The sequence below is a fragment of the Podarcis liolepis genome (genome assembly GCF_965112155.1).
Source record: "Podarcis liolepis genome assembly, chromosome: 2".
Taxonomy (NCBI): domain Eukaryota; kingdom Metazoa; phylum Chordata; class Lepidosauria; order Squamata; family Lacertidae; genus Podarcis; species Podarcis liolepis.
Genome location: NC_139555.1, coordinates 42,125,572 through 42,137,682, shown reverse-complemented (window position 1 = coordinate 42,137,682; position 12,111 = coordinate 42,125,572). Strand labels below are relative to the sequence as shown.

Genomic DNA, 12,111 nt, shown 5'->3' with positions numbered 1-12,111 from the left:
TATTCTACTTTGGCAAGGGCAAATGAACCAGACACAGTATTTTCCCTCCAAGGTGTAGCCCAGTGCTTAGTCTTCTGGTTTATGGGTGAAAGTGACCAATCTGGGCTGCTCTGGAATACGCAGGCTATATAAGTGACTCATTCAGAGCCTTTCATCCAGGTCCTGACTATGCAAGCACATAAGGCTCTTGCTTCTCTATGTAAATTCCAGGAAACACCTGTGTGAGTCACATAGTATCTCTGAAGTTGTGCTTATGGAGCTGGTGGAGATAGGAAGTCATAGTATTTTGAATGTGATCACTATAAGTGGGGCCTGGGACAAAATGGTTCACTGAGTGCTCCTGTTCAGGATCCTCAGTTCCATGCCTAGACAGCCCACAACATTTTTCTGCCTTAGGTGGAGCAGCAAATGCCCCCTCCCAAGGTCAAGGTGCACTTTATCTATGGCCAGCAGAGTTACTTTGGTCCCTAAGGCAGAAAATCCCACAACCAGCTCTTTGGCTGGCTGGCTGGCTGGCTGACTGACTGGATGATGATAAGTATAATGAATAAGTACCGTAACTAATTAATGTGCCCCTAGATTGTGATGGAGGGTCAGGTGTGTGTGTGTGTGTGTGTGTGTGTGTGTGTGTGTGTGTGTGGATAGCTCAGTTGGTCAGAGTGTGGGGCTGACAATGCCAAGGTTGCAGGTTCGGCAGTATGAGACACCTGTATATTCCTTCATTGCAGGGGGTTGGACTTGGCGATCCTCAGGGTTCCTTCCAGCTCCATAATTCTATGATTCTATGCATGTGACTTTTGTATGGCTGAAATGCAGTCCTCTTACACAAAAGCAGAACTCTTCATCTGTTGCTTTGCCTGAGGCCCTTGGGGCAAAAATAAAACACCCCCCACCCAATGTCTGGATTAGGACAGTCTTGTGCTAGATGGACAAATGGCCTGACCTTGTATAAGGCACCTTCCTGCGTGGCTTGGTTATGTACACTGAGTTTCTATCCTAGGCCCTGTGCAATGGTTGTGCCAGACTTTGAGCTGATCTGTGAAATTATGCTGGTGGCAGAAGGATTCATAGAGGCCCGGCTGTTAGCTAGGAAGTTCATCACCCTTTACCAGTTATGCAAAGAACTGCTGTCAAAGCAGGTAAGTTGCATTTCATTAGCTGTTCTCTATCATCCGATATCACACGGTATTGCCATGTTCTACTTTTGTGAACATCTCCATGATGCATCTCATGAACATCTACATTTTTCTTCCTTTTTCACAATCAAATATACATTTATGAACTGCTGCTCTCCATTATTATTTGGCTTCTGCCTGGGATTACATTCCCATGCTAAATGCATGGGATGTGTGGTGATGGGCTAGTGTGAGTCCTGGTGTTCCTAGACCTGGGATCTTCTACATACCTCACTACATACCTCATGATTTCTGGGTCAGGCCCCTTGGGATTCCACCTCCTCACTTCACTTCTTCCACCTGACTGTTTCTGTATTGACTGCTTATTGCCTAGGGAGGCTGTACTTTCAAGTCATTCCAGCACGAAGCTGAGGATCAGAGTTAGAGGAAAGTTAATTTGTGTTCCTTTGATAACATGCTGATATCTGCAGGTACACTTCCAGTGTTTGATGTGTAGTCCAAGTAAAAAATACATTGTCCCCTCCTCTCTCTCATTAGGATCACTATGACTGGGGCTTACGTGCAATTAAGTCAGTCCTGGTTGTTGCTGGATCTCTCAAGAGAGGAGACCCAGACCGCCCTGAAGACCAGGTGCTGATGCGCTCTCTTCGGGACTTCAACATCCCTAAGATTGTGACAGATGACATGCCAGTATTCATGGGTCTGATTGGGGACCTCTTTCCTGCTTTGGATGTTCCAAGAAAGCGAGATCTCAGTTTCGAATCTTTCGTCAAGCAAGCTGTGCTGGAACTCAAGCTGCAACCAGAGGACAACTTTGTGCTCAAAGTAAGGTTGTGGCTTTCATCTACCCAAGCTTTAGGCTGCAGGAGTCCTCTGGGATCTTCTTTATTTAACTTTGTTCCAAATCTGCAATTCTGTGCTTCTGTGAAACAGTCTTCTCTGTCTCCTGTAAAAAGGAACTTAGCTAAGGGTGTGTGTGCATGAAGGCATCCCTGGTGCATTTTTGTTGCATGTTCGGGTTTTTCACTTGTCACCTCCTTTGCATGTGTGGGGTACCTTTGGTTCCCCCCCCAAATGTTGCTGAACTACAACTTCCATCATCCCTGGCCATTGGCTATGCTTGCTGGGGCTGATGGCAGCTGTAGTTCAGCATCATCTGGAGGACCTTAGGTTTCCCACACCTGTTTTATCATTTGTTGCCTGTTTCCTGTTCTTGGTTTGTGGCCATTCACGCATCACATTGCAAGGGACCTTTCTTTTTCTTCTGAAGATGACTGCTTTTGCAGGCCTTGAGAACCATATACATTGTTCTGAATTTACATTATGGGAGCAGCCTGGCATGGTTAGTAAAATGGGATGTGGGTACTTTTTTCCACAACGCGGTGGTTTTATCTTGTTGGCTTTTTTGTGTGTAGGTGGTGCAGCTGGAAGAACTCCTGGCAGTTCGGCACTCTGTCTTTGTGGTGGGAAATGCAGGTACAGGCAAGTCACAGGTGCTGAAATCTCTCAACAAGACCTATCACATCATGAAGCGGCGGCCTGTTTGGATGGACCTCAATCCGAAGGCGGTTACCAATGATGAACTCTTTGGCATCATTAATCCTGCTACAAGAGAGTGGAAGGATGGTAAGGGTGTTCTCACATCTTCAAAACCTAGGAAGAGAGACATTTTTCTTGCCACTTGCAATAAATTAAAAATAAAAAAATCCAAAAAATTAATCCAGAATTTGTGCTCTGAGAGTTCATTGCAGGTATGAGATTTTTCTCATCACATTAGAACTTTTCCAGCGTTTTCTCTCGCATGTCTCTAGCGCTTTCTGTTTTCATAGATGAGGCTTTCATGAAAAGTAATAACTCGTGTTTCTCTCTAGTGTGCTGTGCAGAACGGCTGCTATTGTTCTTGCGTACTTTTCTCATCTGAACTTTCTTGCAGACTTCTCCAGAGGCACTTTTGTTTTCTTAATTTCCTTGTATTTCATAAGCACCCCCCCCCCGCATATTACTCAACTTTTTTGCAAGAAAAATATCTTTGGATATGTAATCTTTGGAATGCATTGTATGGTTCCACACTTTCAGTGCCTGCCCCCTGAAGTGTAACTATTGCAAGAAGGTGGCCTTTGTGACCTGGAAAGAAGGCAAGGCATGTTTTTTAAAAAATCTAATTTGAGGTGCCAGGGAGAGACAGAGAACACAGCAGCCTGAGACCTTACCAGGGTATGTTTCCCAGTCCTCTTTCATGGAAGTTGGTCTTGCTTCTGTGCTTCTGTTCAGTTATGGAGTTCCTTGGCCACCCCATAATATCTAAATGGAAATGGCCTTTCCAGAGCTTCCTTGTCTCTTTTCTACTCTCTGAGACATGTGAACTTTGACTTGCTGACGTGCCAGTTCCCTCCCAGGCTTCCTATATAGAGGTTTGGGGCTTCCCCAGCCCCATTTCACTGTTCTTACCCACTGTGTGTGTGTAAGCAGGATAGAATGAACCTTGCGTAATATCTTTGCCCTGGTTCTAACACCCTATTTTCTTTGTGGGATTGTCAAACTCCAGGACCATCTATGGTGCATCAAGACCTTCTGGAGTCTCTGCAATTTTAATCTTCCTCTGTCTGTCCCTCCCCTCCACCCCCTAATATCAAGAGATACTGGATGTTATATCTTTTCAGCACTATATAACCATGCCATTGTTCTCAGCGACAGACTCACTAGTATAGGCCAAAGCTTTGTTATCTTCTTGGGTTTGCCAGCTGGCATCCCTGATGTGTCTTATAATTTTAACAAGTGTGAGTGAAAAGCAGCTCAGGAGCATGACTGACTGAGAGCTGGGGTGTGGCTCAGATTTTCAACTGTGGATTATGAGGAGAATATATATACTATTGTATTACATTCACTCCTGTGATTAGCAATGAAAATATTGAGGAATCTAACATCATGTACATAATAGTTCCTCATACTCATAAAAGGCAGTTGGGTTATCTTGGAAATGCAAAATATTTGCAAGATACTCTGAAATAAGAAATTTGCTATGGTGCTGAACTACTTAATATGTGGACCCGGAGACATGGAAATATGTTTAACATTGCATGGCATGCTTGCTTTTACATTGCAGTATGAGAGCAGAGTGTAGAGCAGAACCAAGTACATGCTAAATTTGTAACTTTTTGCTAGTACCTAACTGTTTAAAACAGAGGTACTACAAATCCCATAATCTTTGATTACTTGCCATACTGGCCGGGACTGGTGGGCATAGTTCATTTACATCTGGACGGACGCACCTTAGCTCCCTTTGGTTTGTACCTGCATTTATAAGGGAAATTTCAGGGAAATTATATTGGACAAATAGGAAAAAGGCAGCCCACTGTATACTGTCATCTAAACTTCTGAAACTTTTGCTGTGATTATGTTCTTTCTTTGAAGATGGTGTCATCTTGAGAGGGAGAACAGCAAAGTCATAGTCAAATGCTTTTCATAATCACAGTTCTTCTTCCCCTTTTTGTTCTGAATGGGCTGCCGAGATTTTTTGTTGTTGCTGTTGCTGCTTCTTCTCTGTCCTTAACCGTTCTCAGCAGTATTAAGTGGTCTGGGATTATTTTCAATGAGATTATTTGATCACGCTTATGCATTATCGCCTGAAGGAGATTCTATTCATACCCTGTTGTTTTTGTAATTATCAAATTTAACTAACTGCATCTAGATTTCGCTTTGCTTGTTCGTATGCAAGCTGAATTAACGACAGCAACAAAAACACTCGTACGTTTTTAAAGGGAGCGTGCAGAGTCCTCTGAGAATCCCACTCAGTGCCTGTGATCTCTTTAGGATTGTTCTCATCAATTATGCGAGACCTAGCTAATATTACACATGACGGCCCCAAATGGATTGTGCTGGATGGTGATATTGATCCGATGTGGATTGAGTCTCTTAATACTGTCATGGATGATAATAAGGTAAGACACAAGTTTGAGGGCAACAACTGTTCTCGAGTACATAGAATAACCTGTCCTTTGCCAAAAGGCACACGGATGTAAACCATAGGACCAAACTTTCACAACTCTTTTTGTTTCAAGAATCTGAGGGTGGGAACCCTGCAATTTCAGGAACAGAAAAACAAACAAACCTATATCCAGAAAACGTTACCGCTTGGTATTTGTGCAGTCCCCACATATGGTTCCTGCACCTAGTTGAATGCAGTTTGGGAAGATTGTCCAGGGGAGAGACTTGGTGGGTGCCCTGCGCCTTTTGTGAGTTGTCAAAAGATTGTTTCCAGAAACTGAAAGGATCTTTAATGCAGAATGCACACTTTCTTCCTGGGATGTTGGTAGGAGCAGAAGCAACAAGGAAGCCATCTATTGTTTTTTGACATAGTAGCAACAGGGTTTTATGTAAGTGGCGTTATTCTCATGCTTTAAATAAAGGAAACCTTTGCAACTCCATATAAAGAGTTTTGGTGTTTCAGGGAAGGTACTGTCCTGGGTTGCATACAGTCAGTACGCTTCTGAGAAGTCTCTGCAGATCACAGTGCTCTTTGTGTTCCCAACCTGACTGGATCTATCCTTTTGCAGGTGCTGACACTAGCAAGCAATGAAAGGATTCCTCTCAATCCCACCATGAGGCTGCTGTTCGAAATCAGTCACCTGCGGACTGCCACTCCTGCCACTGTCTCTAGAGCAGGTAGGAGGAAGAGGGTGGCATTTCATTTTGGCATGGTAGAAAGTGAATGGGGGTTAGCTTTGGCCTAAGATTCATGAAGGGAGCCAGGGTAGCCAACCAGCTGCCTTCCAGATGCTTTGGACTGCAATCCTCATCAGCCCCAGCTAGCATGGCTGCCATGCTAGTGATGGCAGACACCTTGTCCAGGGACCCAGTTGCTGCTGTTGCTGCATAATCATACCAGATTATTATCTTTCAACTACCTATAACTTACGTTATGTCCCAAAGTTCTCACCCTGGGCCAGCAGGAGGATACTGTAGATAGTTATGCAAATAAGGGATCGAAAGTGACGTTCAGTGATTGGATAGTTTTAGAAAATTGTTACAGTTACATTGTACTGGAGCTCTATATAAGCACGCTGACTGAACCCTTCAGTTCAGTTCTGTCCTGGCCTGTGAGTAAACAAGAGCTGTTTGAAGAATCGCTGTGTCGTCTGATATGTTCACCCACAACTTAACAACTTAGATGTGGAAAAACTGAGTAACTCTCTTGTTGACTTCTGATATTTCACATTCCCAGGGATCCTTTACATCAATCCAGCTGATCTGGGCTGGAATCCTCCCGTGAGTAGCTGGATTGACAGACGAGAAATCCAGTCAGAGCGAGCTAACCTGACCATTTTGTTTGACAAGTATCTGCCAATTTGTCTGGACACTCTTAGAACCAGGTACAGTCGAGCACACTGAACAATTCACACAGGTTTGCTTACCCTATGTGCATTTATGACCATTTGTCCTAAGTACTGCATGTTAGCTTCCCCAACTGGTTTCTTGTTTTGTATTAAAATAAGTTCAGCATCGTACCTATGGGACTTGAGAGCTTCTTCCAGTCACAGAAGATGAATGCAGAATGGCTGCCTTCAAAGGATGTCTCTTTGTATCATATAAGCTGCTCTAAGGCTTTTGTGGAGGAAGAGCAGAGTACAAGTGTCATAAGTAAATAATATTTTGCCATTAGGTGTGTCCCTAAGGTTGTTTCCTGTGTAGAGGCACTACAGTGACACCTAGTACAGTTAAACCTTGGTTCTTGAACGGCTCCATTTTTGAACGTTTTGGCTTCCGAACGCTGAAAACCTGAAGTAAATGCTCCGGTTTTTGAATGTTTTTTGGAACCCAAATGTCTGACGTGGCTTCCGCTTGAGTGCAAGAAGCTCTTGCAACCAATTGGAAGCCATGCCTTGGTTGTTGAACGTTTCGGAAGTCGAACGGAATTCCGGAACAGTTACGTTCGACAACCGAGGTTTAACTGTAACAGAAAAAAATCTTAAATCACAAGTATACTATACAAGAAGTCTGAGGAAACCTTTTCATCCTGGGGGCTGCATTCCCTCATGAGTGACCGTCTCAGAGGCTGTATTCCAGTGGTGGGCAGGGCTTCATCCATTCATGTACTTCCCCATTTCACATTTATCCATGTTTCCCTTTTAAGAAGCCACCAATTGCCTTCTCCAAAGGAGGAGGCAGTAAGAGCTGTCAAAATTAGGCTTTCCATACCAAGAAAAAGAGTTTTTTAAAAAAGTCCTTGGCTCCCTCATAAATAAGCATTGGGGAGGAGAAGGAACAGGATAACATTTGTAAAAAACAACAAGCAGAAGCTTTTCTATAATAATAATAATAATAATAATAATAATAATAATAATAATTTATTTATTTGTACCCCGCCCATCTGGCTGGGTTTCCCACCTTAGCAATTATAGGTGTAGAACTACCCAAACAATATAGAAATTTATTTATGTGTGCAACTACAGCTGCAAGAATGTTACTTGCCCAAAAATGGAAAGAAGAAGTCCCAAGGAGAGATGAATATATACAAAAACTTACGGATTATGCAGAAATGGCGAAACTTACCAGAAGAATAAGAAATCAAGATAACAAACTTTTTAATATAAAAGAATGGAAATGGTTTATTGAATATCTACAAACAAATTGTAAACAGATAAAGACATTGGCAGGATTACTGTAATAACCTGCAGTTTCAAAAGAATATATAATCAAAATAGATGAATTAAAGAATAAGTTAATTTAGAATATGCAGGAAATGATAAAATAATTTTAAGGAACCGCAGAAAGAGGAGGAAGAAAGTTGAGGTTTGAAATGTTAGAACTGTGGTTGAACTATTGAAATGTATATAAATGAAAATTATAAATAAATTATATAAAAAAGGAGGAGGGAGGAGATGAGTGCTTGCATGCACCACTGTGCACAGAATCCACTTTTTAATTAGTATCTGCAGAGGCATTAGCAAAAAAGATAAAATAAATCTTCAATTATCTTTTAACTATTTTAATGATTATGCTATTGCAGTAAGGTTTGTCTTATTCTCATGTTAATCCTTTAAATTATTTCCAAGACCTCTTTTCAACAGGACCTTTGATAATTTGTTCCCTGGTTCCAGTACCAGCAACCTAATGAATCTATTTTTGTTGCATATCCTTCCCATATTTTCTTATAATATATTATCCTATACTATCATATACTCCTTCAATCCTCTACTGATAAAAGCTGTTTCTGATAAATTTTGTCTCTGATTTTTGAGCAGAAACGTACATACTTCCTACATTTCCCCCCTTAAATTTAGTCACCAAGCCTTCCTAATGACTTGATTTCTTCTATTACTTTAATTACAGCAGGTTATCCTGTTCATAGTAGACCCATTGAAATGAATGGACCCCAGTTAGTCAAGTCTTTTAATTTAAGTGAGTCTACTCTGAGTAGGACATTGGATTCAAGGCCTTGACCCAAATTAATTTCTTTAACATTCCCACCAAATGTGTATACAATCTGCAGAACAGATCAAGGTGGGATTCAGTTGGCATAGTAATACCAAAAAAGTGGCTTCTCTAGTGCATGTGAAGGTTCCTGTATGCTGAGGAAGGTGTGTGTGTGTGTGACTCTTGGTTTAATTCTATTCTAGTGGCAAGAAGGGGACATGAGAGAGAGAAAAGGGGTGGACCTACCCACTTTTGATCCTAGCCCTGTCCACATTTGGATGGCTGTCCCACTTATTGCTTGTAAATGCCCCCTGGCAGCTTGACCCTGAAGGCATGCGGCTCTCAACAAACCATAGGGTTGTCCATCCTTCATATATGCCATCACCTGGCTGCAAATGGAGGGCCTATCTATGCAGAAGAATATCAGATGGCAGAAAGGCTCCTCCACCGCACTCTTAGATGAATGAGTAACAACTTGCTTTTCCAGTTAGGTAAAACAGGGACCATCTCTCTCTCTCTCTCTCTCTCTCTCTCTCTCTCTCTCACACACACACACACACACACACACAGTCACTTGCCCAGGCCATAATACAGGCATAGGCAAACTCGGCCCTCCAGATGTTTTGGGACTACAACTCCCACCATCCCTAGCTAACAGGAACAGTGGTCAGGGATGATGGGAGTTGTAGTCCCAAAACATCTGAAGGGCCGAGTTTGCCTATGCCTGCAATAAAACCAAAGGCACTAAAGTTCAGACTGAAAAGAAGTGTGGATTATTTTATTTTGCAGCTGTTATCACTATGTTTTCTAACTGCTACAGTCAGTAAGGCTGTATTATAGCCACAAATAGTGTAGGCAGAGGGGGAAAGGGCCGCTTGATGCCTTGTGTATGCTTCACGTGGAGATTTCAGGGTGAGCAGCCGATGGCTCCAAATACAAGTATATTTTGTACAGCCGGGCCGTTCCAATAACTATAATTACTTTTTAGCAAACTGCAGGTCTCTTCCAGCTTCACACATCTGTAAATGTAGCCTAAACCCATGTAAAATATGAGATGAAAGGGATTATTTTATTACGCTGTTATTTGACCACTTCTGAACTCATTGCATTTGTGGCAAATCAGTGCCCTTAGCAAGGCTTCCATTTCACTTCTTTCAAGAGGATCAAAGTTTTAGAGTGGCTCAAACTTATGATTACAGTTATTACTTGGCTGCGTGCTGATGGTATTTTATAGCTCTCTGTAGCAGTGGATAAGAAAGATATACACAATGAAAGTTTTAAAATGTTAATGTTCGGAAAGAGGATTTATATGCCTATCTCCTCATATTGTTAAATGGCAGTCATGCTAAATCCAATTAAACTTCATAAGTTTTCAATTCTCCCATTGTAGATTTAAGAAGATTATTCCAGTTCCTGAGCAGAGCATGGTTCAGATGTTGTGTTACCTCCTTGAATGCCTCCTCACCAAGGAAAACACTCCTCCGGATTGCCCCAAAGAGCTCTACGAACTGTATTTTGTATTTGCTGCTGTCTGGGCCTTTGGTGGGTCTATGTTCCAAGACCAGGTAAGAAGATATGTCCTCCTCACAGCATTACTGATTTAATACATTTTCACAGATCAGATGTGGTGACTGGTGATCAGTTGCTTGTTGGATTTACCCCAGAGGTGAATGGTGATCCGTACTGGGAGGTGAGATAAGATGGAGTTGAGGAGCCTCCCCCCAGTGGCAGGAACATCCCTCAGAAAAGAGGGCTAGGATTATTGAAACTTTTAGTTCCATGTAAGCTTCTTCAGGCCTTGTGTGTGTGTGTGTGTGTGTGTGTGTGTGTGTGTGTGTCTTAGCAGAAACTTCCAGATTTAAATGAGACTTGGTTGTAGCTCTGAACTTGCAATCATATTGTATGCTCACAGTTACTAACTGCAGTACAGTGGTACCTCGGGTTATATATGCTTCAGGTTACAGACTCCGCTAACCCAGAAACAGTACCTCAGGTTAAGAACTTTGCTTCAGGGTGAGAACAGAAATCATGCTCCGGTGGTGCGGCAGCAGCAGGAGGCCCCATTAGCTAAAGTGGTGCTTCAGGTTAAGAACGGACCTCTGGAACGAATTAAGTACTTAACCCGAGGTACCACTGTATAGCAAAAACCAGACAGTGGTTCTACTTCTACTAAATTCTGTTAGAGAGGCGGGTGTCCTTGTCAAGACCTTCTACGTAAGGAAGATCCTGAAATACTGTTGATGAGCTAGCCTGGCTGGAGTGAGTTATTGCTCATGCTGCTTTCTCCCCATCTCCCAAATAACAGAGATGGGACATTATATGCCACTTCCCTGGAGGTACTGAATAGCCATCACTATTCTAGAATTGATCCAGCTTTGGCATTCAGGTATTTGAAATTTGGGTTTTGTTAGATAACAGAGCCAAGGGACTCAAGTGTGCAAATATGTGCCCTAGTGGAAAACTGCCCCTAACTTTTATCTGAGAGGGGATGGTCTCCAGACTGAGGTATACTCCACTTAAGTAAATTTGATGTATTTGCATCTCTGGAGGAAGCCATTCCCATTCCCTTCCCTGCCAGTCCAGTCACTCATTCCCAGCATGAAATGATGGGTTCTAGTAAATTATAGTAACCAAACAGCATGGTTTCAGATGGCTTACACTTCGAACTAGGACTAGGCATATCTGTGCTCTGAGAATGAGGTAGGATCTACGAGATATTTTTTTAAAAAAATCAGTCTGAGGGCTCTGAAACTCTGATTTTCCTGCCTTCATAAACAGTGTCCCCTTAGGCACAGGGGAAGAATAGAGCTCATTCTTCACAATTTTTGACTGGCAGATGGAAGATAGGAGGGTTTCTCTCTCTCTGATTATTCTGTATTTAAATCAGCCTCATTATCCAATTATTTATATAATCCTGTTTTTCACCTCTGTTATTTAGTCATTAGTTTAGTATTTCATATCATTAATGCAAGCCTAGGGCCCATTCCTCATTTCAGTATTCATGTTCTCAATTTTTGATGACAGTAATGATTGGTGTTTCAGTTGCTCCAGAGTTTGTTTGGTGGAAATAGATTCTAACACTTCTTCAGGAGGGAACCGCATTTTTCCAACACCTATTTTCTATGTCTCAGGCTCCTGTCTCAAAGATGAGACAAGATGCCTTGATTCTTTCTCATTTGACTTCTTTGATTCTTGCTGTCTTGCATGCCTCCACCTAGTTATAGATAAACAAATCACAACCCATTACGATAACCCATGGCTTACTCTTATGCTTGCATTATTCCATAGAAGAGTGGAGATGAGTATGCACCAACATTTAGCTCCTCTTGGTAAGGCCCAGTTAATTCCACTCTTCATTTGGAACCTAGGTATCTGAGTTGATTAGTTTTTCTGGTTCAGTTTGTTTCATGCTGTGGGGCAAAGCAGATGAAGCCATTTTACTATATACATTTCAGTTGTGAAAGGGGCTTATGTGTTTGAGCTTTGCAAAGCTTATTATTTAAGCAGAAAAAGAAACAAAAGGAAATCCTGACCTTTGTGTACATAGTAAGATTAATATGCA

At 42.1% G+C, this 12,111-nt stretch overlaps 1 protein-coding gene across 1 annotated transcript in view; it reads left to right on the top strand.

The window, feature by feature from the left end:
* The window catches only part of DNAH9 (dynein axonemal heavy chain 9), a 183,189-nt gene that overhangs the window by 49,010 nt on the left and 122,068 nt on the right, over window positions 1-12,111 (top strand). Inside the window, exons 30-36 of the mRNA XM_083487398.1 lie at window positions 1,001-1,139; window positions 1,674-1,961; window positions 2,552-2,762; window positions 4,947-5,074; window positions 5,690-5,798; window positions 6,358-6,505; window positions 9,940-10,114. Coding sequence (XP_083343524.1) covers window positions 1,001-1,139; window positions 1,674-1,961; window positions 2,552-2,762; window positions 4,947-5,074; window positions 5,690-5,798; window positions 6,358-6,505; window positions 9,940-10,114 — 1,198 coding nt within the window. The remainder of the gene's footprint in view (window positions 1-1,000; window positions 1,140-1,673; window positions 1,962-2,551; window positions 2,763-4,946; window positions 5,075-5,689; window positions 5,799-6,357; window positions 6,506-9,939; window positions 10,115-12,111) is intronic.